The 25,488-nt window shown below is 40.5% G+C and overlaps 1 protein-coding gene across 4 annotated transcripts in view; it reads left to right on the forward strand.

The window, feature by feature from the left end:
- Window positions 1-25,080, forward strand: part of CBX5 (chromobox 5) — a 37,002-nt gene extending 11,922 nt beyond the window's left edge. For 2 of the 4 annotated variants that reach the window (XM_080939565.1, XM_080939566.1), the window contains exons 2-5: window positions 10,362-10,542; window positions 18,770-18,956; window positions 23,466-23,566; window positions 24,807-25,080. In XM_080939565.1, the coding sequence (XP_080795691.1) occupies window positions 10,406-10,542; window positions 18,770-18,956; window positions 23,466-23,566; window positions 24,807-24,957 (576 nt within the window). In that variant the 5' untranslated portion in view covers window positions 10,362-10,405 and the 3' untranslated portion in view covers window positions 24,958-25,080. Of the gene's footprint in view, window positions 1-8,472; window positions 8,539-8,685; window positions 8,783-10,361; window positions 10,543-18,769; window positions 18,957-23,465; window positions 23,567-24,806 lie in introns of those variants that run through there. The other 2 variants (XM_080939567.1, XM_080939568.1) reach the window with 2 other exon arrangements.
- Window positions 25,081-25,488: the final 408 nt, after the last annotated feature.

The following is a 25,488-nucleotide window of genomic DNA, read 5'->3' on the forward strand; positions in this document are numbered from 1 at the left end:
AAGTACACTGTAGCTGTCTTTAGATACCAGAAGAGGGCATCAGATCTCATTACCAATGGCTGTGAGCCACCATGTGGTTGCTGGGATTTGAACTCAGGACCTCTGGAAGAGCAGTCAGTGGTCTTAACTACTGAGCCATCTCTCCAGCCCTTTTCTTTCTTTCTTCCTTCCTTCCTTCCTTTCTTTCTTTCTTTCTTTCTTTCTTTCTTTCTTTCTTTTTTTCTTCCTTTCTTTTGTTTTTTGAGACAGGACTTATCTGTGTAGCCCTGGCTGTCCTCAAACTCACAGAGATCCACCTGCTTTGCCTCCCAGATGAAACCACCACCTGGCTTAATACACCTTTATTATTCTCAACTCTCTTTTGTTTGAGAGAATGGTCAACTGGGTATGTGTGCACACATCTTTAATCCCTGGACTAGGGAGGCATATGCAGGGAATCTATCATTGCTTTCTCGGCAAGCCATAGTAGTATTCTGTCTTTTAAAGAAAGGTCAAGAGTTGGGGAGGGGATACAAACATCTAGATGGAATTATAGAATGGTTTTTAACAAGGTCTGTAACATAATTTAAAAGAAAGAAGGGAAACTGGGTAACAACTGTAATCTCAGTGCTCTGGAAACAGGAAGGAAGATTGTTGTCCATCTAAGGTACTAGTCAGAAGGAGGCTTTGTCTAAAAACCAAAAATCAATTAAAGATTGTTTACTCTTTTGTTGACTGTAGCAGGAGGCTTTATAGAATCAATAGTACCCAGTCTCAATGTGGTTATTAGTTGGTTGAAACTATGCCTTAGTGTTTCAGTTTTGGGAGATATTCTAGTAATTGAACTCAGAGCTTTGCACATGTTAAACATTCCCTTTATAGGCTTTGAGATGGCACAGAGGTTAAGAGCACTGTCTACTCTTTCAGAGGTCCTGAGTTCAATTCCTAGCAACCATATGGTGGCTCACAACCATCTGTAGTGGTATCTGGTACCCTCTTCTGGCCTGCAGGTATACGTGCAGGAAGGATGCTGTGTACATAATAAATAACAAAGAAACGAACACCCCATTCCCTTTCCTACAGGCTCCACCCTCAGCCACTTAGTCTGGTTTTTAAAGGATGAATTGTAACTGCTAGCCCCTGGGAGGGCACTTTTCTGTATTACTCTGTAGAGTAATAAAGTTTTTGTTTCCTGTATGCGGCTTGTTAATGATAGGGCTGTTAGTGGCCACAGTTAATCCTCCTCAACTCTTTCCTAATCCAGTCTTTTACATGGATATTTTAAAAACCTTGACTACTCCTGAATTGGGTGTTCATATGCTTCCAGTGTAGGTGGGTGATAGTTCTCAGCCCTGTAACAAAACCTGAGACAACCTAGACAGCTATAGTGTGCAACTGTGCTATGTTCTTGTTAAAATGCTACATGACCAAATCTTTAGAAATTATAAATCCAGTGCAAGAAAATGTCTTTATGCTGTTTGTGTTACATACCTAAGATCATTGGTACTGTAGTGTGCATGAGGAACAAAAAACATGAGCAGATTAAAGTGGCTCAGTAAGCTTGACTGTATCTGTTTATTTGCTGTGATTGCATAGAACACTCCTAGAAATTAGGACTGTTGTAACAATTGAAGCTTCCCATCACCTGCAAAGTTTGCTTTAGTTTTGTGTTTAAGACAATATCTTTTACTATAGTCAGACTGGCCTCTTGCTTGTGCTGCTCTTCTGCTTCACCCTCCTGTGAAGTTCTGGGTACCACAGGCACACACCACTACGCCCAACTGCCCTGAGTATGGTGGTGTGTGCCAGTAATCCCAGAACTAGGGAGGCAGAAGCAGGAGGATTACTGTAAATTGGAGGACAACATTCTTGATTATATGTAGAGAGAACCTGTCAGGGGGGATGGGAAATAGAGGTAAGGAAGCCTGGTCCATCTGAAGTCACTGATCAATAGCATATTTAATTTGTGTGATGAGAGGGAGATTTGAACATGTTTTTCCCTTCTCTCCTTCTTTAGCCAGAGCTTGCTGTCTGGAGAATTTTTGTTTTGTTTTGTCTCAAGACAAGGTTTCACTGAGTAACAACTCTGGCTGTTTCCTGGAAGTCCGTCTTAAACTTACAGAGATTCACCTAACTCAGCCTCCTGAGTGTTGGGATAAAAGGTGTGCACCATCACCTGGCTGGCTTACAGATTTTTATTGTAATCCAAAAATGGAGAATTCATTGATTATGCATCTGGATACTACTACCAAATAATTTGGTGATTCAGTGAAGTGTTGACCAGTTAGTTATCATCCATATTGCTCTGTTTCTTTAATTGATAATGAAAAAAAAAAAGTGTGTGCTATGTCATGATTTTTTAGGAACACTAGGGCAGACCAGAGATTTTGTGGGGAGTTTGGTTCAGTAATTGCTTAATCCTAACAGCTGGCCATTATACCTATTATTCTGGATTGACATGGACCAATGGATTTTAAATGTTTTGTTCTTTACTCTAGAATTTTGTGCACACACTCCCCCACCCCCGCCACATACACGGGGTTCTTTGTGTAGCTCTGGCTGTTCTAGAAATCACAGTGATGGGCCTGCCTCTGCTTTCCCAGTGCTGGAATTAAAGGTGTTTCGCCACTGCCTGGCATCTCTTCTCTTCTTTTTGCAATCCTCCCCCAGCCCCCCCCTACATACACACACACAACTGTTTTTTTGAAGATTCATCTTTTAAATAATCTCTTGTGCGTTGTTTGGAATGAGGGTCTGACTGCTTGACGACAAAGTTCTTTGCTCGTTTTCAAAGACTGGTTTCTGTCCTCATCCCTGGCTGAGGAGCCTAAAAGATGAATTTGCCTTATGTCATTTATAAGAAGGTCTGTTGATACTGGTCTTTTCTTAGCCCTGTGCACCTAGTTGCTGCAATCTATTAGTATTTTATTTATTATACTAATATATAATAGCAATCTCCATTAGTATTTAAGAGGAGGCTGAAAGCTGTTTTGCTTGAAAAGGTTCTCTAGAAATCTGAGAAGTTCCTCAGCCCTTCCCATGAAGATTTCCATAAGGATAAGGTTGCTTGTCCTCTCTTCCTGTGCCATAGTATCAGGATTCTGCTGTAATCGCTCCATCATCCTGCCAGCTGTATCTCATTTCTCATACCAGAATGCTCCTTCTTCCCAGGCTCAGCTTGACCCACCATAGTATCCATGCTTTATCTGCTGCAGGGACTAGCCTTAAATTGTCCGTCTGGCTTTGTGTTTCATTTGACCCTAATACACTGCGTTGCACTGTCTAAAAGAGAATTATGTCCCCTCCCATGTCTGAGTGCATTTCTCATTTCTAACTGCAGCTCCTGAGCAGATCTGTAACTTCAAGGTTAAGATAAGACACATTCCATCAGAACTATGTCGTCATCCTTGCCAGCTTCTGATCTGTGACCATCCAGGAGATTTATAAGACAGTTGTATGCCATTCTTTAAAGAATATTATGGTTGGACTCTGACTCCTGGCATCAGGCCCAATTTGATTTGTCAGCTGTTACAAAACCCATTTCCCATAGAGAAAGGGGCCTTGGTTCATATGCCCTTCAGGCTGCTCTTACCGATAAACAGGAGTTAGTAGATCTGAGCCTTTTTATTTCCTAGTGTTTTATAAGGATAAAGATAAATAACTATATGTTGTTCTTTGTTGAATTTACTTTTGTTGTTTTGTGCACGCACACATGCATACATGCACACACACATGGGCATACTCTGTAGTGGGGGTATTCACGTCATGGCAAGGAATAGAGGCCAGAAGACAACCTTGTATGCCATGTTCCCCTTTCCACCTTGATATGGGATCCAGGGATCAAACTCGGGCCATCACCAGGCTCACATAGCTCTTCCAATATAAATCTAGCCATTTCCCTAGTGGGTGGGTCCATCAAGACTTATTATTTTATGCCTATGAGTGCTTTGCTTGTGTGTATGCCTGTGTACTCCAGGTCAGTTGTGTTAGCAGAAGTCAAATGAGGTTTTCAAATCCTCTGGGATAAGAGTTACGTACAAACAGTTGTAAAGCCACCAATGGGTGCTGGGAATCAGTCCTGGTACTCTGGAAGAACAGCCAGTGCTCTTCAATGCTAATCTGTTTATACAGCCCTGGCTTTTTTGTTTTTTGTTTTGAAACAAGATCTTGCTATGTAGGCTGGTCTGGAATTCACTGTGTAAACCAGGTTGGCTTTTAACAGTGAATCCAGCTGGCCCTACTACCTCTAGTGCTGGGATCACAGGCTTTGTCACGGCTCCCAGCTATTTGTTCCATTTCAGTGGTGCTGAGGTTGAATATAAAGGTTATTTGCTCAAGAGCTGTTATACCTGGCAAGTTACTACTTTAACTGTATTTTATTTTCTCTGGCTATATTTTCATATTATTTAATTAAAGAAAAAGATGAGGCCAGGCATAGTGGTATACACCTCTAATCCCAGCACTGGGAAGCAGAGGCAGGTGGATCTCTAAGTTTGAGCCTAGCCTGGTCTATACAGAGTGAGTTCCAGGACAGCTAAAGCTACACAGATCCTATCTCAAAAAAGGGTTTTGGGATTTTTGTTTAGTTTTGGGTTTGTGTGTGTGTGTGTGTGTGTGTGTGTGTGTGTGTGTGTGTACACATGCATGCATGTGCATGCACATATGCAGTACACATGGGGTGAACATAGAAACCAGAAGATGACATCAGATCCCCCGGAGATGGAATTACAGATAGTTGTAATCCACCTGACATGGATGCTGAGGGTGCTCTGGAAGAGTAACAAGCTCTTCTAACTACTGAGCCATGTCTCCAGACCTCATTTTGGTTTTATGATAGTCTTCTTATTGTAGCCCCGGTGGGCTTCCAACTTGTGATAATTCTCTTTTTACCTTCTGGGTGTTGGTAGCAGAACACTGCTACACTGGCTGGGGAAATGGCTTGTGAGTAAAGGTGCTGTCAAGCCTGATCTGTATTCGGTGTCTGGAACTCACATAGTAGAAGGAAGAGTATTAGCCAGTTCCCAGTTTGTCCTTATTGCCATATGCACACTATGGCATGCAGGCATCCAAACACTGTTCACGTATATGGTATGGCACATGGTCTACTATATATTATAGTATATACTATGTAACATATACTATACTATAGAATATATTATGCATTGTATTGTGATATGTATAATATATAGTATAGGTGTAGTATATAGTGTGCATTATATAATGTATGGTGTGTATATATGCATTTTTTTAAATTTGAAAAGCTGTGATAGTGCAGGACATAGTAGTAACACCTTTAATCCCGTCACTTAGGATGAAGAGAAGACAGATAAAGATCTATGAGTTCAAGATCTCATAGACCAGTCTGGTTTAAGTTGTTTGTTCCCTAAGATGGTGACACACATTTTTTTTTTAAGATTTATAGTACACTGTAGCTGTCTTCACACAGAGCAGAAGAGATGGTTGTGAGCCACGGTGTGGTTGCTGAGAATTAAACTCAGGACCTCTGGAAGAGCAGTCAGTGCTCTTAACCATTGAGCAATCTCTCCAGCCTGGCACACATCTTTAATCCCAGCACTCAGGAGGCGGGTAGTACTCTGTGAATTCTAGGCCAGCCTGACTCTCTTTGTGTAGCCATAGCTATACAAAGAAACCCTGTCAGAGAGAGAGAATGAGTGAGTTGCAAAACAACCAGGGAAACAGAGAAGCTGAAGCTGTCCTTTAGAGAGGGGAGGGACCAAAAGACCATAACTTTCTGAACTTTGCAAAATTCTCTAGCATGCATTTATTTATTTACTTATCTATTTATTTGACTCATAGTGGCAATCATTGCTGGATGGGTGCAAGCCAACTAACTATTCTGGAGACTGAGGCAGGAGATTGTAAATTCAAGAACTTCTTGGGTTAACTTGATACCATTCCTCTGGATATAAATAACTAGATAGACTAGAGAGATTTTACATTGGTAGAGTACTTACCCAGCAGTGTTAGATGTGCTAAGCTCAATCTCTAGTACATAAATGCTCTCATACTCTGATACTTCTGGTGTGATAGCCAAAATTTCCACCATTCTCTACTTGAAAGTACTTCTTCCACCTCCCTCCCGCATTGGCCTTAAATGTAGACATCCACCTGCCTCCATCTCCTGTGTACTGGGAGTAAAGGTATGCACCATCATGTCCCCTAGGCCTTCTTTTCTTTTGTAAAGTTTTTTTTTTTTTAAGATTTATTTATTTATTATGTATGAATGCACTGTAGCTATCTTCAGACACACCAGAAGAGGGTATCAGATCTCAGTACAGGTGGTTGTGAGCCACCATGTGGTTGCTGGGATTTGAACTCAGGACCTCTGAAAGAACAATCTGTGCTCTAACCAATGAGCCATCTCTCCTGCCCCGTAAAGTTTTTATATAGATAAATATTATATATTGAACATGCTTTCCCACCCATCCATTCCTATTCTCCCATTTCTCATCCCTCCGTAGTTCCTCTTCTCCCCTACACAGTTTTAGTTCTGTATATGTGATTTTGTGTATCTCTATAAAGTAGGAGCTACTATTGAGAGAACATACTACATTTATCTTTGAGACAGGCCTCTTTTGATATGATTATAATCTCCAGATACATCTGTTTTCCTGTAACTGATGTAATTTCATGCTTTATGTCTGAAAAAGATTTCATAGTGTATGTATGCATTTTCTTTATCCCTCGTGTATATATATACATATATATACATACATACATACATACATACATACATACATACATAAGTGTTTGCTTGCATATGTGTGTTTATGTACCACATACATGCCTGTAACCCTTAAGAGGATGTCAGATCCCATGGGATTAGAGTTATAAGTGGTTGTGAGCTACTCTATGGGTGCTGGGAACTGAACCCTGATCCTCTGCTAGAGCATAATCATTGAGTTACTCCTTTCTCTAGTCCCTAGAGTCTTTACTGTTTGATTGTATCTCTTCCTTACTCTCCCATTGAAGGAGCCTTAGCATGTCTGATACCACAAAAAGTTTAAATTTCCGTATGTGAAGCAAATTTGTTTACTAGATCCAAATGAAAGGACATTGTATATATGTCTGGTTTTCTTTTCTTCTGAGACTAGATCTCTTGTAACACAGGATGGTTCTGAACTGGCAATGTAGTTGTGCACAACTTTGAATTCCTGATCTATTGCCTGTTAATAGTCTCTGCTTTTTTATCATTATGATACCATTCTTTCTTTTGGTATTAGGAATTATTAATATAAAGAGTTATACATGAGTAATATATTAGGGGATAATAATTACTAAATGTCTGTTTTATAGTGTTACAATAATAATAAAAAATACTTAAAATTAACTAATGGCTGTTGCCAACTTGCCCTTCCCCCTTTTAAAAACTAAGAAACTCATTTTTCCCATCTGTAAATTTAGTTGAAAGGTTTTTTTTGTTTTTTGTTTTGTTTGTTTTGTTTTGTGGTATGGGGGGGTGTGGCTTAGTAGTCTGTATTGTTAGCTTTCCTTTCTAGGCTCTGCCCCACAGTTACCTGGCAATAGCCAGGTATGCCTGGCTCGCTATAAAGGGGCTGTTTGCTCCTCTTCTCTTTCTTGCTCTTACTCTGCCCCTTCTCTCCCAGACCACTTTTCACCTTCTCCCTTCCCCTTCCCTCTCCACTTGTCCCTGGAAGGCCTGTCTTCCACCATCATCCCCACCCCGTATGTCTCAACTCCTTTCCCAATTCCACTTCCCATGCCCTAAATAAACTTTGTTCCACACTATGTCGTCGTATGACTAACTGGTACCTCAGAGGGAAGGGATGCTTCACCATGGGCCCACAGAGGCACCCCCTCCTACCTCTCCATACCTGTCTCTATCGAACATATCCTGGCTCCTTAAAAATAGAACACAGCAGTAAAATGACCTGGTTACAAAGCTTGATCCCTGGTCATTGTTAAGTCTTTGAGTTCTGTCATAATTCTCTCAAACAAGAGGGGTTACATAGTATCATTAAAATCCTTCCTCTCTCCCTTTCCTGTTACTTTTTTCCCCCTCAAGCAATTTTAATTACCTATACAGTGACAGATGGTGGAAAAGCCTTTGTCCAGAGTGCTTCTACATTAAGGGTGGTTTGTCCTGATCTGCTGTAGGAAGTGCCTACTCTTGCTTCCCCCCTTCTAGTGAGCTATAATCTTTTTAGGTGCTCCTAAAATGCTATTGATTAATTCACAGTGCTTTAAGAGGGATGAGCCTAAATTTTGATTTTAAAGCAAAGAACTAACTCCCTTGAGCTCTGAAAGCCTTAGCCTCAGGGCCAAGGAAGATACCTTCCAACTTCTCCACCCAGTCTGCAGAGAAAAGGAAAGTTAAGCCTTTTAACTTTTTCATTTGCCTCTCCCCCTTAGTCTAGTACGGCTGCCAGTTGTCATGGCAACGGGCTGGGACAGCTGCGCAGTGGCGCCCAAGCAGCTGGGTGGGGGCGGGGGAGCTGCCAGCCCGCCAAGCCCCAGACCTGGGAGGGGAGGCCCCTCCTGTTAGCCCAGAGGGAAAGAACGAACTGGGGCGATCCGGTAGGTAAGGGAGGGAACCCCTATTGATCTACTTTGAGGGCTTCTCTTCAGCATGAAGGTATAAAGGAAAAAAAATTCTCTTCCTCAAACTGAAGAACACATATGTAAATCCTTGTTTTTTGTTTTTTTTTCCTGGTGAGGCAGGGAAGGCCATAGCCACAATGCTTAACTGCATGCTTCCAACATGGGGCTGGTTTTAACCCAGCGCTCTGACCTAAAGTGCTCAGCTCCCGGAAATTCCAAGGTGAGTGGGGGTGGGGGTGGGGTACTCTCCCTGGAATATGACATTTCCTGTCTGTGGTGAGGTCGGAGGCTGTGTTTATTTTAAATAAACCTTATATATTTTTTGATGTTTAGGAGTCTTTAAATTCATGGAAAGATTATTTCAAAATCCCTTACCTACATTCCCCCACGCCTTCTTTCTCAAATAAAGTTATCATAGGTCAGAAATTAATACAAGCAGTTTTTGAGGCGGGCATACCTATTTGCTAATAAGTTTTGTAGGTAGGGTTTTCAACACTATATTTCTGTAATGATTTCTTAAAATTAATAATTGTAAATAAAATTTTAAATACAACTTCTGCTTCTCTGATTTGAACATAATTTTAAGATTAGTTACCCTTTTTATCCCTGAGATTGGCATTCTGGCCAAGATGGGAATGTTCTAAAAAATATCTTTAGAGATTATAGCAAAATAACAATGGAGTCAATTGAGGAATCAATTCTTACTACTTGATAATAATCCAGACTACAGGTACCTACCATTTAACATTGTTAAGGAAGAGTTATTTTTAAATGATCATGGTAACAACAATGTGGGAATTTTAAAAACTAGGTTGTCTGTGAGCACTCCTGACGTGCACTTCTCAGCCTAACTCAGTTTCCATTTGTGCTGCCTTGCTGTGGTTTCCTGGGGCCTGGGGCTGATGAATAAGTCCTCTGTGTTCTGAGGAGGCTTCATGTTGATGCAGAGTCTGGGGCCAGACTTTTCCCTCCTCTTCCTTTGGCCCAAAGTCAACTTCAGTTAAGAGTTAAGGTACCTCCTGAACTATTTCGGTTAGTTGCGCCCTGGGAATTAGACTAGTTCAATGACTAATTCTGAAAATTTTTTCTTTGCCCCTCTTCCCTTCTAACCTCAAATGAGCTTGCTAAAAAGGAGACTTAGTGTGTTTGAGCTGTTAGCCTTGCTTTTGAGAGCTGATGGATACTCTAAAGGGACAGGCTCAACTTGTTTAAGGAAAATGTACCAATTCAGTGGAAATGTGGTGAGAGATAGCCCAAGCAGGCTGTGTGTGTGTGTGTGTGTGCGCGTGTGCGTGCGTGCATGTGCGCGTGCATGATCCTGAAAGATTGATCAAATGTTCAAAGAATAAGAAAGTTACATTCAGGTGCATTATGGGAGGAAAAAATTTTTTTCTTTCATTTTTATGAAGACCTTTATTCATGTTGGAGGAAAAAGATTTATATTCTGTCTTGGTTCCTTTAATTGAAGGTTTTCCATATTTCTCTTTGAGTTCCCTGCCCACAAATAAATAGAGAAATGGTTAGGAGTAATACCCATGCTATTTGCTCTTTGGGGATATAAAATTAAAGAGTTAAACAATTATTCCATCTAATAAGTTTGATCTCTTCAGCAGAAGAGAAGTTGTTGTTAGAGAAATGTGGATTGACCCACTTTTAAAGTTAAATTTGTAACTCTGTCTTATAATTGTAGATCAAAGAGAAGGTGTAAGTGGTTCACTGGTGCTGTACCTTCTGTTCCACTAAGAAGTGACATTTGTAACCCTCAGATAGATTGAACCATTTTATCTTTCCCCTTTCAGGAACCTGGTGGCAGTACTCCTTCAGGTGGATCAACACACACGACATGGGAAAGAAGACCAAGAGGACAGCTGACAGCTCTTCTTCAGAGGATGAGGAGGAGTATGTGGTGGAAAAGGTGTTGGACAGGCGCATGGTTAAGGGGCAAGTGGAGTATCTGTTGAAGTGGAAAGGCTTTTCTGAGTAAGTGATTTCTTTTTCAGTCTTTAGTAGTCTATAGAGGTAGAAAACTTTGGTTTACTTGCCCATGAACCATAGTCGGTCTTTTTCCCATTTGCATACTTGAATAAGGATCAAGAGAGGCAGGAGAACACTGTCTCCCTATCGTGGAGCTGATACTTTAATGATTTTACTTTTGAGGGGTAGCTTAAGGAATTGGTTGGGAACACAGACTTAGGAGCCAGATGTCCTGGGACCTGATTTTTGTTCTACCCCTGTGGAACAAAATTAAATTAACCATTTGATATTTACTGCAACATACCCCTTAAGATGCAGGTGAATGACCTTAATTAATTTCTTTTAATTATTATGACTTAACATTTTTTGTTGTTGTTTTGTTTTGTTTATTTTTTATGTTTTTCGAGACAGGGTTTTTCTTTGTAGCCTTGGCTGTCCTGGAACTCCCTCAGTGGACCAGGCTGACTTTGAACTCAGGAGATCAGCCCACCAAGTGCTGGGATTAAAGGCATGTGCCACTGCACAGTGCTAATTTTTCTTTCTTTCTTTCTTTCTTTTTTTTTTAATTTATTTATTTATTATGTATAAGTACACTGCAGTTGTCTTCAGACACACCAGAAGAGGACATCAGATCTCATTACATGTGGTTGCTGGGATTTGAACTCAGGACCTCTGGAAGAGCAGTCAGTGAGTGCTCTTAACCAGTGAGCCATCTCTCCAGCGTATTTTTTTTTTCTTATTTTATGTGAATAAGTGTTTTGCCTGCATACATTACATGTATGTTGTTTGGTGCCCACAGTCCAAAAGAGGGCATCAGAAGAGGAGTTACAGATGGTTGGTTGTAAGCTGCCATGTGAATGCTGAAAATCAGACCACAGTTCTCTGGGAGAGAGAGCAGATAGTGTTCTTAAACACTGAGCCATTTTCTCAGCCCATTGGCTAATTTCATAATCTACTCCCCTCACCCCTCTCACCCCCTGCTGCTCTAATAAAACAGGGATAAAAGGTTAGTAGGTGTAGCTTAGTAGCAGAGAGCTTTTACCCAGCATACTCAGGGTCCTGGTTTTGTCCTCACATATACCAGAAGAAGAAAAGAAAACAAACAAAAATTCAGGGATAAGACATAGTACTTGGCTGTTTCAGTGAGTGTGGGTAGACCTCTTACCATTGCAAGTGTGAGCATTTGTATTTAGATCACCAGAACCCATATAAAGACAGGCATATACATCTCTCCCTGCAGTTATACACTGAGATGGGAGACAGAGACAAGAGAATCCCTGGGACCCCAAGGGACAACTAGTCAGTCATACATAGCAGTGAATAAGGGACCCTATTCAAACAAGGTGGAAGGTGGGGATCAATAGCTGAGGTGGTCTCTGACCTCTAATTGTATATACCCAAACTCACAGATAGGACACTAACAGATTTAAAAGAAGTCAAGCCTTTAATCTTAGCTCTCAGAGGCAGATAGATCTTCTGAGTTCCAGGCCAGGGCTGAGATTGAGGTATGTACCACTATGGCCAGCTTATAATTAACATTTCATTGTAAACGTCTTCTTTGTTAGTAATTTTTAACTTGTGAGGGGTGGGTCATTTTCACCTTCTTGTGTGAGTCAAGGTCTCTTGGTTTGGTTGTGTGCAGCATATCTGAGGCTAGCTGGTCTCCTCTAGTTGGTTGGGTCTTTGCCTCCCATCTTATAGTAGGAACACCAGTGCATCCGTCTTTTTATGTGAGTTCTGAGGACTGAACTCAGGTCTCCAGAGCTTGTACAGGAGATATATAGCTCAATAGTAGTGTCATAAATGAATTCTGGGATTGATATTGGAGACATGGCTTAGCAGTTATGAGCACTTCCTGATTTTTTAGAGGACTCCAGTTAGGTTCCCAATACCCTTTTCTTACAACTCACAATGGCCTGTGACTTAGTTCCATGGAATCTGATGCCCTATTATAGACTCCTCTGTTACATATATACCCTTTTATATATAGTAAAAGAAATAATAAAATTTTTTTTTCAAGACAGGGTCTGACTATGTAGCTGCTGTCCTGGAACTCACTATGTGGACCAGGGTAGTGTCTAACTCAAAGAGATCCACCTGCTTCTGCCTCCAGAGTGCTGAGATCAAAGATGTGCGCCATTGTGCCCACCAAATGCCGGGGATTTCAGTAAAGGCTGGAATAAATTTTCTTCTCTTCACTGAGCATTATCTGTAAGAGTGTACCTCGCTGTATATCAGTAGGTACCATCCAAATCGAAACTGTTATTCTTGTACCATACATAACTTGTGATAAGAATTTAATTGTTAAGGTACAAGGTTAACAACAGGAACTATGAATTTGGCACAGTTGGCAGAGTGCTTGTGTAGCATACACAAAAGCTTGGAGTTGAGACCTAGAACTGCATACATTGGGTAAACCTATCTGTCAGCAAGTAGAGGCAAAGAGGATCAGGAGGTCAAGGTCATTATTGGCTGCATAATGAACCTCAGGCCAACCTGGGTTAAAGGAATTTGATGGTGTCCTCCTTGAAAAATTAAACTGAGCATAATGGTACATATCTTTAACCCCAGTATTTGAGGGGCAGAGGCAGGTGGGTCTCTGAGTTTGAGGTCAGCCTGGTTTGTAGAGTGGATTCTAGGAATGCCAGGGCTACACAGAAAAAAAAAAACACATATTAAAAACAAATTTAAAGAATTAACAGGAAGCTGGAGAGAGGGCTCAGTGATTTAGAGCACTTGTTCTTGCAGAGGACCTAGATTTGGTTCACAACACTTATGTGGTGGCGTACAATCATCTATTACTCTGATTCCAGGGCTTCTTATTCCCTTTTCTGGCCAGGCCTGTACATGGTGCACATATATACATTTAGGTCAAGAATTCATAAAGATAGATTTAAAAAATATATTTATGTATTATATACAAGTACACTGTAGCTGTCTTCAGACACAGCAGAAGAGGTCATCAGATCTCATTACAGATGGTTGCAAGCTACCATGTGGTTGCTTGGATTTGAACTTATGACCTCTGGAAGAGCAGTCAGTGCTTTTAAAGGCTGAGCCATCTCTCCAGCCCAAGATAGATCTTTTAAGAAAATAACAGTGACAACTAGTGATAAGGGACCAGAGATACAGCTCTACAGTTAAGAAAACTAGCTATTCTATCAAAAGACCTAGGTTCAGTTTCTAGCACCCATGTGGTGGCTCACAACCCTCTGTAATTTAGGTCCCAGGGAATCCAGTGTCCTTTTCTGGCTTTCATGAACACTATGTGTGCATGTAGCCAAAACACTCATATACAAATTTTAGCTTTATTTAAAAAACAATTACTGATAGAAAAATTTTAACAAAATACTATTATAAAAGGTGAATGGTCTCAACCTATCTTTCTATTTGTAGCAACTTTTTTTTTTTTCCCTCTTCAAGACAGTGTTTTTTTCTCTGTAGCCCTGGCTGTCCTGGAACTCACTCTGTAGACCTGGCTGGCCTCAAACTTCTTCCTTTGCTCCTCGAGTGCTTGGGATTAAAGGGGTGCACCACTATCAGGCTTGTACCCACCTTTCTTACTGTGATAATACAAGTTGTGTTATAGTTTGCTTTCTGTTGCTATGACCAGAAGCCATGTGGAGGAGAAAAGGTTTATTTTATCTACATGTTACATACATTCCATGGCTGAAGGAAGTCATAGCAGGAACTTGAGCATGGCAAGAAATGTAAGTAGAAACTGTGGAGGAATGCTGGTTTGCTACCTTTTCTCCCCTTTTGTTTTGTTCGAGGCAGATTTTTCTTTGAAGTCCTGGCTGTCCTGCAACTTTCTATTAGACCAGGCTATTCTTGAACTCATAGAGATCTGTCTGCCCCTGTCTCTGTGATGGTACTATGCACAGTGGGTAGGGTCTCTTTATATCAATTAGCAACCGGAAAAAAAAAAAATCCTACAGATAGACATGCTCAGGTCCAAGGCAGTCTGATAGCAGCTATTCTTCAATTGAAGGTCTCTCTTCTCAGGTAACTCAGATAGCAATCACAGGTCTGCTCCTTGTCATTTTGACAAGAGAAAGCATATGATTGTTACAATGTAACAATTTTATTGTCCTCAAGATTTATGTTAGCATCACAATATAAAAAACAGTCCAGGCCAGGTGATGTCAGCACAAGCCTTTTAGTCCCAGCACCTGGGAAGCCAAGGAATGTGGATCTCTTTGAGTTCAAGGCCAGCCTCCGATACAGAGTGAGATAGATCTAGGACAGCCAAGGCTACATAGAGAAACCTTGTCTTGAAGCAAACAAACAAAACCCAAAACAAATCACATACACAGACCAACTTTAAAAATCTTACATTCTTTGAAAATGAAAAATTTCAATTCTTTGAAAGTTCAAGGTTTCTTTGTTTTTTATTGAATATGTATGGACATTTTCCTTGTCTGGGTACTATATACATGCCTGGTGATGAGACAATCACATAGACTTTCAGATTCTGTGTTACCAGAAATACAGACAGTTGCAGGTGCTAGGAATTGAATCTGGGTCCTCTGAAAGGGCAGCCAGTGCTCTTAACCACTGACCCACCTTTCTAGCTCTGTCCTTGTTTCCTTGAGAAATACCCATTGTAGGCACAGTGGCACACACCTTTAATACCAGCACTCTGGAGGCAGATCTATGACTTTCAGGCCAGCCTGGTCTGTAGAGTGAGTTCCCCAAGGTCTTAATTTTGAGCTTCTGTAAAATCAAAAACAAGATAAATATTTCTATTCCTCAAGAAGAGAGCCATTGTATAAAAACTGGTCCTACTTAATTAAGCAAAAGCAGAGTCCAGCTATGTAGTTCCAAGTCTGACATCTCGGACTTGTTTACCATGGGACTTGAGCAATCCTGCTTCTCTGGAGCTGCCATCAGCCACACACAGTGCTTGTCTCCTAGGTTCAGGCCAGCTCTACTCCATACCGGCCATTGTCCTTGCATCTTCAGTGTTCTGTGGTTCTCACTGCAACTGAGGCTTCATCTTCATGGATGGCCTCTCTCTGGGGTCTTTATTTCGTCCCTTGATACTAGGCATCAAATGTTCTTCATGAGAGATGCCATGTCTTGAAAACCAGTACAGCGTAGGACACTTAAATATGGCTAAGTTCTGCCAGCTTTATGTGCATGCAGCCTTGGATCCCTACAGCCTGAACCATAAGCTTCTGTGTGATGACCCTGAGGACATATTTCCCAGAAGACTGACTAGCAAAAGGTTCACTCCAACAGATTAGTAATCCAGAATGTCACACAAACAGTGCCAGTAAAGTTTCGTTCCCTCTGAAACTCTTACTGGCCAGCTTTTGTGTTTCATTACAGGTTACAGGTGTGATGAACACAAACACAACCTCTTGCTTGCCCTCTAACAGAACTTTGCCTCTGAGGAGGGAAAGGGATTGTAGTACATTTTTTTTCTTTGTAGGTACATTTGCTTTAATTCCACAAGATTGTTGTAGTTTTAATTTTCTAAAGCCTGTGCTACAAATAAAATATTTGTAGGTCAACTTTGAGAATATAAAAATTCAGACATGTTGGTTCATGTTAATCTCAGCACTCTGAGAAGTAGAGACTGGTGAATCTCTTTTAGAGGCCATCCTGATCTACCTATCTAGCAAGTTCCAGGCCAGCCAGCCACAAACCCTGAGAAAAAACAAAACAAAATAAAATAAAACAGAAGCCCACAGAGAAAGCTGGGAGTGTGTTTCATTTGTTAGAGTGCTTGCACTGGATACATAGCACTAGCTTGGGTCTCCAGTTCTGCACAATGGAGGTGTGGCATATGCCTATGATCCCAGTATTCAGGAGGGACGATGAGGAGTTCAAAGTTATTCTTGATACATACAGAGTTTGAGGTCAGCTTGGGCTACATGAGATCTTCTTCCCTAAAAATGTTACTTTTCACATTGTAGGGCTTTGTTTTGTGTTTTGTTGGAGATTATTTCAGATTTCACATAAAACTTGGTGACAGGAGACTTGAGTCTATCACATTTTAATTCACGCCATCTCCTACTTATTAAGTATATAAATAATATTCAAGACAATAGAAATTGGGAGGCACTACTGGGCATGATGGTGCACAATTTTAATCTCAGCATTTGGAGGATCTCTGGGTTGTAGGAGGGCCCCACCTATTGTGGGCAGTACCACCCCTGAGGCTGTTGGGCCTGGGGTATATAAGGAAGATGAAAGCCATGCCTGGTAGTGCACACTTTTCAGTCTTAGCACTCCAGAGACAAAAGCAGACAGATCTCTGGGAGGTCAAAGCCAGCTCTACATAGTGAGTTTCTGGATATTTTAAGATCACAGAAAGAAATACTGTCTCAGAAACAGAAGAGAAAGATTGGAGGTATGTGACTTACTAAGTTATCCTTTTTATATAGGATGTATTGTATGTATAAAATCACACACTTGACAATTAATCTTTTATATTTGGCCCTTTTAATGGAGGAAAGCTGTGCTAGGGATTAAATCCATGGAGTCTTGCTTGTGGCTGGACAAGCACTTTTACCACTGAGCTATATACCAGCTTCTAGACTGGGTTTGTTTTGTTGTTTTTAAAGATTCAATTTTGGGGGGCTTATTTTGTTTGGTTGTTTGGTTGGGATTTTGTTTTATTTGTTTGTTTGTTTGTTTGTTTAATGTATATGAGTACACTATAGCTATTTTCAGACACACCAGAAGAGAGTATCAGATCCCATTACAGATGGTTGTGAGCCACCATGTGGTTGCTGGGAATTGACCTCAGGACTTCTGGAAGAGCAGTCGGTGCTCTTAACCACTAAGCCATCTCTCCAGCCTGTTTTTTGTTTTTTAAGGCAGAGTTTCTCTGTGTGGTCCTGACTGCCCTGGAACTTGATCTGTAGACCAGGCTGGCCCCTGCCTCCTGAGTGGCTACCATCACCTACTAATTTTTTGTGTGTGTGTGTGGGGGGTGTGTGTGTCTGTTTATCTGTGTCTGTGTGGGGGGATGTGAATAGCAGGTGCCTGTGGAGACTGGAGGGTGTTAGATTCCCTCAAACTGGAGTTACAGATATTCAGGTCCTCTACAAGAGTAACAAGCACTCTTAACCACTGAGGCATCTCTTTAGTCCCCAAACTGGTAGTTTTAATGGGTTTATTAAACTATAATTTATGTATCATAAGAGTCACCTACTCCAGGTAGTAGTGGCAGCACATGCCTTTAGTCCCAACACTGGCTTTTAATCCCAGCACTTGGGAAGGAAGCAGAGGCAGGCAGATATCTTGAGTTTGGGGCCAGCCGGGTCCACAGAGTGAGTTCCAGGACAGCGCTCACCCTCAAAAAAAAAAAAAAAAAAAAAAGTCATTTATACCCATTGAAATTGTACAATTTGATGTTTCTTGTTTTGTTCTTTGAGAAAAAAAAATTTTTTTTTTTTTTGGTGTTGTTGTTGCTTGTTTGTTTCGGTTTTTTGAGACAGGGTTTCTCCTTGTAGCTCTGGCTGTTCTGGAACCTGTTCTGTAGACCAGGCTAGCTTCGAACTCAGAGATTGGTACTGTTTGTTACCACATGTCCATTACAGAACATTACCTCAATCTAATCTAAAATGTATCTTGCCAGGGTATGTCAGAGAAACAGAATCAGAAAGAAAGCATATATTTTTTTATAAACTTAGTATACTGTTTTTGTTTCTTTTTGTTACTGAATACTACTCTATTTATACAGTTGCACCACAGTTTTGTTCATTCATTCATCAGTTGATAAGCATTCAGGTTTGTTTTAGAGTTTTGGCTAAAATTTTGCTATAGGGCTATAGTCTGGTGGTGGAGCAGATATAAAATCCTGGTGTGGGGTTTGCTCCCCAGTCCTAAAAAAATACTGTTGCTATAATAATTCTTTACATGACTTTGTGTGACCATACTTTTTCCCACGTCTCTTCAGTGAAAATTGAAGATCAAATATGCTGGATTTCTTTTTCTCTGCAGAGCTGGAGATCGAACCTGTGGCATTACGTATGCTAGCTAGTACCTTACCACTGAACTAGACCCTAAGCCTCTTACTAAATCCTATGTATAGATTTTCAATCCTTTCCTTGCATGTCCTCTTTAAAACAAGCTCTAGTAATAAAAACATCTGAAGATATCATTTGCAAACACTTGCCAGTATTAAGTTTGTAGGATGGAAAGTGGGTCAAAGTAGGGCATAATTCTTATCCCTCAGTCTTTTTTTTTTTTTTTTGTCTTTATTGTTACTGTTCAGGGAGCACAATACTTGGGAACCTGAGAAGAACTTGGATTGTCCTGAACTAATTTCTGAGTTTATGAAAAAGTATAAGAAGATGAAGGAGGGTGAAAACAACAAGCCCAGGGAGAAGTCAGAAGGAAACAAGAGGAAATCCAGTTTCTCCAACAGTGCTGATGATATTAAATCTAAAAAAAAGAGAGAGGTGAGCTTCCTGTTCCTGCCACTGTCCTCTTGCTCCTGCTGTACAAATGGGGGTTTAGTTATTTCTCTAAGGATGGATCTAACAATATTGCTGAACAAAAGCTTGCATGAAGTATTTTGATTAGCTACAGTGACCCCTTCTGGTGAGTGACAACTAGTAGTACTAATTGTATTTAAGTGTAAAAATATGAAGTATAATCCATTCTGTGTCTTCCATGAATAAATGTGTATGAATGTGTGTCTTGTGTGTGGGTGCCTGAGGAGGCCAGAAGGTGTTGGATTCCCTGTGGGTAGATACAAGTAGTTGTGAGCTCTCTAAAGTGCCAGGAATTAAACTTAGGACCTCTGAAAGAGCAGCAAACTCTCTTAGCCTCTGAGCCAAGAGGAAGACACTTCTGATTTTCTTCTTTTTAAAGAAAGAGAAGTTGCTAAGGAGTTGGCTCAGGAGTAAAGGTACCTGTTGCCAAGTCTGAAAACCTGAGTTCAAATCTGACCTCACATATTGTAGGATAAAACTGACTCCTTAAGTTGGTCTTTGACTTCTGCATGCACCTGCCCACTTGAACACACTAGTAATAATAACTGACATTTTAAAAAACCTCTGAAATGTTTACTGCTTCACTCTATGTTGTCTTTTGTTCTAATAACATTATTTTTAATCTTATAAATTATCTTTGTGTGATATGTGTATAGTTTACATACTTGTTAGTGTATATATACACATGAGTGCTAGTGCATTTACATATATGTATACATTCATATGTATGTGACGACTGGAGATCAAAGTCTGATGTCTTTCTTCAATTCATTGATTCACCTAGGCTTTCTGGTTAATGAATCTCAGGGATCTGTTTGTTTTTCCATCCATAGCATTTATCTTTTCTCTTAGTTTTTTATTTTTTTCTTTTCTTTTTTGGGGGTTTGTTTGTTTTGTTGTTTCTATTTGAAACAGTGTCCCGTGTGTCTTCAGTTTGGCCTCACATTTCAAGTATGGCTGAGGATTACTTTAAACTTCTTGTGCTCCTACCTCAACTTCCAAGTACTGAGATGGCAGGCCTGTGATACTGTTTTATGCTTTGCTAGGGATTGAACTCAGGACTTGCTGCATATTAGATGAGAACTCTGCCAGCTGAACTGAGGAGCCCAGCCTCTCTGTTGTTTGGAGCCAAAGGTCATGCTTTGTAACTTGTCTGACCCTGAACTTACGACATATTTCTGGCTAGCCTGGAGCTTCCACTTCTGCCTTAGGCTCCTGATAAGGCATGTGCCTAAATAGCACCATACCTGATTATTTTCACAAATTTTTATTCTAGCTATATACCCTAAAGAAGAAAATTATTTTTATCTTCTTTTGTGTGTTTATTGTTTAGTTTGGAGACTAATTATGAAGTTTGGTTTGAATCAGTTGCTTTTACCTGATTTTTAGATAAAGGTAGTAACATGAACACCATATTGCCCCTCCCCTTTGCATCTTTGCTGTGTGCATATGATACACAAACACTACATCTCCAGCATTCCCTCTTTCCATTTATTTCAGGGCTATGAAACGTATGCACTTAAAGTACAAGTGTAAGTCCGGGTTGTATCCCTATTTATCTATTCTATGCTTGGATGCCCACTTTTCTAGTTACTCTCAACCATGACTACACCTCAGAACCACCTATCACGTCTTTAAAAAACAAAAACTCTAGTACCCAAGTTAAATGAGAGTTTCTATGGGTAAACTGAGGCAGTAGGGTTTTATAAAGGTTACATGTAACTCTTGGACTCTATGGGGACTGTTCCTGACTTCTTTCTCCTGTTAAATTTATTTTTACAACTTTTTTGTTTATTTAAGACATAGTCTCTTTGTGTAGTGATGGCTGCCTTGAGTTTGCCAGGTAGACCTGGCTGATATCTAATTCACAGAGATCCTCTTGAATCTGCCTTCTGAGTACTGGAACTAAAGTTGAAGGCCAACATGGGCTGCAACCTATGTCATGTTCTGATTATGATAAACTGTATTGATAAGGAATTTAAGGAAGAAACACTTCATTTTCTGAGGACTTGTTTTTTGTTTGGGGGTTGGTTTGTTTGAGATAGGGTCTCAAACAATGTATGAGCCTTGGCTGGCCTAAAACTCATGTAGACCATGCTGGTCTCAAACTGTCTCTGCCTCCCAATCTTCCTTCACTCTTTAAATTTTGTCTATATATTTTAATATATTTTATCATTTTGCATTTGTGTGAGCATGTATGTGATAGCACATGTGTGAATGGTAGAGAAAACTTGGAAAAGTCCTTCTTCCAGGTTGGTCCTAGGAATTGAAGTTGGGACTTTAGACTTGATGGTAGTCATTTTTTGTTTGTTTTTGTTAGCTCTTTGTATTCTGACTTTTATCATTTGGTTCATTTCTAGTTAAAGTAGCAAATTAAAAAAACCAAAAGACTTCTAACTATGTATTTGTGAGAAGATAGTAAACATTTCTTCAACTTAAAAAGTCTTTGTTCTTTTAAAGGCAGTAATCTGGCTTTGAGTCCCTGGCTACTTCAGGGGTCTTTATGTCTGGGTTCTGGAGCTGCTGACTTTGAAAACAGCCTCCAGACATCCTTTACATCAGATAGCATTCTCAGCAATACTGGCAGCTGTCAGGTAGGCAGCTGGCATAATTGTAGTAGTTGTGTGTTTTCAAGGTATGGGAAAATTGACTTTTTTTAGACCACTGCAGAAGAAATTTCTTAGTTGGTTTTATGCCTGATTTAAGATTACTGCCTGTGATGATTTTAGTGTTTTCCTTGCCTTGGCTCCTTTCAGCAGCTTGAACATTTTTTCCATTTCCCTCCCTATGTAGCAGACTGTTTCCAGCTGCCAGAGATGATGTATGACTTAGTCCCTGTGCCAGCATTCCAGCTGTGAGCAGCTGTGTTTGCATCTGGGAACCAATTCCCCTTAAATGCCCCAAAGAGGTTGTGTCTTAAAGAGCCAGTGTCTTCCCATTGACCCATGGCTAAGGTTTCCTTCCTATTGTGGGTTCTAGTATCTTTGGGGACTACCAGGAAAGTGCAAACTATTGTGTATCTATTTCAAAATAATTGGTTTTGTGTTTGCTCTTTGTTTGGGGGGTGTGGTCAGGGAATATGTGGGAATTGATACTCTACACACCATGTGAGTCAAACTACGGTTGTTGAGCTTGGCTACAAGCCCTTTTGCCCACTGAGCCATCTCAATCGCCTGCTTTTGTATCTCAAAGGCAAGTAAGTTGATCAGAGAGGGTTAGGATTTGGTTCATATGAAAGTTTTCTTTGTGTGGCTGGTGAATGAGCTTGCATTATCTCTTGTAAATTTAAGAGAAATTATGATGTGTATAAAATTAAGACTTTTGCTCTGACTGATGCCATTGTACCTGGACCAGCCAGAGACCAAGTCCCAGTACTCACCTCACGAGTTCACAGCTCAGTTGTTTGCAGTCTCAGACCGGTCTCAATTAATGTTTGTAGCATGTCTGAGAAGACCAGAGGTTCCTCTCTCAAGTTATATGCAAACAAGTGTTTGTAATCTTTGAAATTTGCCCTTTTTAGAATATTGGTCTTATATTCTTCTTACTTATGTTTTACAAGATAGATTGAAATATTAAAACTGTTGGTCGCTGTTAAGATAAACTAAGTCTAAAAGGATATGGTTGAGAAAGCATATCTGAAGTTGAGAGAGTGGAAATGAACTTGTTTGGTGTCTGAGAAGCAACAGTAGAAGGCCTGCTTGCAGTGCTTTAGAGACTGAGTGGGTTAGAGGGGTGGAATGCTCAGGTGATTCTCCTGAGACTCCAGGCTGCTAAGGGGGGGGTGGGCAGGAGGTCCCTCCTTAATTATTTGCAAGGAGTACTAGGAACGATGACTATATCTTACTGCAAAAATAGCTCTTAACATTGCTGCTCCTGTTTGACCTAGGTTAGTATCTTAGGGTTTCTATTCCTGCACAAAACATCATGACCAAGAAGCAAGTTGGGGAGGAACGGGTTTATTTACCTTAACTTCCACATTGCTGTTCATCACCAAAGGAAGTCAGGACTGGAACCCAAGCAGGTTAGGAAGCAGGAGCTGATGCAGAGGCCATGGAGGGATGTTACTTACTGACTTGTTTCCCCTGGTTTGCTCAGCCTGCTTTTTTATAGAACCCAGATCTACCAGCCCAGAGATGGTACCACCTACGATGGGCTGGGCCAGGGATGGCTCCACCCACAATGGGCTGGACCCTCCCCCTTGATCACTAGTTGAGAAAATGCCTGACAGCTGGATCTCATGGAGGCATTTCCTCAACTGAGGCTCCTTTCTCTGTGATAACTCCAGTTTGGGTCAAGTTGATACAGAACCAGCCCGTACAGTATTATATATTTCTTGAGTTGTAAGGATTTTTCTGAACTGATGACAAATCACATCAAGTGATATTAACAAAGGCTATGATTTGTTGTTCTGAAAAACAGGTTTTGTTTTTCCTTGATTTCTATAAGCTCTAATCTCTTTTGTTCTATTTATAGCAAAGCAATGATATTGCTCGGGGCTTCGAGAGAGGACTAGAACCAGAAAAGATCATTGGGGCAACAGATTCCTGTGGAGACTTAATGTTCTTAATGAAATGGTGAGAGGAATTGTGCTTTACTTTACAGTTGTGTTTTTGTTACAAAGAGTGTAAAATCGAGAATTTCTCAATTTACTCTTTAACCAACTCCATTGTCAGTATTAAGTGGGATTTAAGGTTCATAATGAATTTGTGATATTCTCAAGCTTTGGTATTGTTGTGTTATAGTAATCATATTTGGGTAAAAAAAAGCTGGGGGTAAAAGATGCATGACTGCTACCTGAATGTCTGTTTGTATAGAACTGAATCATTTACTGTAAGATCATGAGCCTGTGACTACGGGGTAAGAGCCAAGTAAAGCTTCTTCTTCTCTCTTTTTTTTTTTTTTTTTTAAGCTCAAAGAATTTGTTCATTTATTTTATGTGAGTACACTTTTAGCTGTTTTCAGAAACACCAGAAGATGGCATCTGATCCCATTACAGATGATTGTGAGCCACCATGTAGTTGCTGGGAATTGAACTCTGGACCTCTGGAAGAGCAGTCAGTGCTCTTAACCGATGAGCCACCTCTCCATCCCCAAAGTAAAGCTTCTTACATCACTGAGGGTCAGGGTCACCGAATGATATCTAAAGTGAAATTAATTTCAACAAAAGGCATCTAACTTAATGCTAAATAATGCACAAATTACTTTCAGAGATAATGACTTAATGAAAAAAAGTGGAATATTTCCCCATTCCTTCCTCCTATCCTGACAGGGTCTCATGTAGCTCAAGCTATCCTTGAACTCAATATGTAGTCCAGGATATTGAACTCCTCCTCCTGTCCCCACCTCCCTAGGACTGGAATGACAGGGTTACAGGCATGTGCTCATTATACCTGACTGGCTTCTTCCTTTCCTTTTCCTCCTTCCCTTTCTTTTGAGATTTATTTCTTATTTCATTGTATTCTATGTGTATGTGTTTTGCCTTCATGGTTGTGTGTTTGTGTGCTCAGTGCTTGCCGAGGCTAGAAGAGGTCATTGGACCCCCTGGAACTGACATTACAGGCAGTTGTTTGGTACCATGTAGGTGCTGGGAACTGAGTCCAGGTCCTCTGCAAGAACAGCTATTTTTTTTTCAACTCTTTCTTTTTTGTTTATTTTTTGATGCTAAAAATCAAACACAGAGGCTCCACCTGATTTATACCTTCATCCCTGTAAAGAACCTTTGTACTTTGAGATCAAACCAGCTACCCTCAGGCTGTGACATTGACAGATTGTCTCAGTCTCATGTCTCCTACTAATTACTCCCTTTCTTTCCAGGAAAGACACAGATGAAGCTGACCTGGTTCTTGCAAAGGAAGCTAATGTGAAATGTCCACAAATTGTGATAGCATTTTATGAAGAGAGACTGACATGGCATGCATATCCAGAGGATGCGGAAAGCAAAGAAAAAGAAAGCGCAAAGAGCTAAAGGAGGAGGCAGTCTCTGTCATTTCTCTTTGTATATAATACCTTCACCTTCTTGCCTCCTCTCTCTTCCCCCACCCCTTTCCATCCTAAACACATCCATAAAAATAATGTGCTTATCACTGTGCTCCGTGGAGATGTTGGTATTGGTTCTCTTGTAATATGACTGCTGATCTGATTCCTAAGTGTAGCTCTGTGAAAGTCAGGCATTACGTCATTTACATGCTGTGTGATTCCCATAGTGGTCGCTTTCACCCTGATCTTTTCCTTTGGTTCCCCTGTAACTTTTTAATCACCTTAGAGTCATGAACTTTGGGGTTGGTTGCTTTGGGGGATTTTATTATAATGACGATGACTTCAGTTTCTTGATTGTTATTAGAATATATTGACGACCAGCTGGCCTTTGTTTTGACATACTGTCATAGGAAGGATGTTGTCCATGTTTTAGAAAGCTAATAACAGCAGCCTACCTGTTGTGTCTTTTCTAATCTCATTTAGCTCTGCCAGGAGAATACAGGGTCCCTGGTGTGGTCTT

Source organism: Micromys minutus (genome assembly GCF_963924665.1).
Source record: "Micromys minutus genome assembly, chromosome: 27".
Lineage (NCBI taxonomy): Eukaryota > Metazoa > Chordata > Mammalia > Rodentia > Muridae > Micromys > Micromys minutus.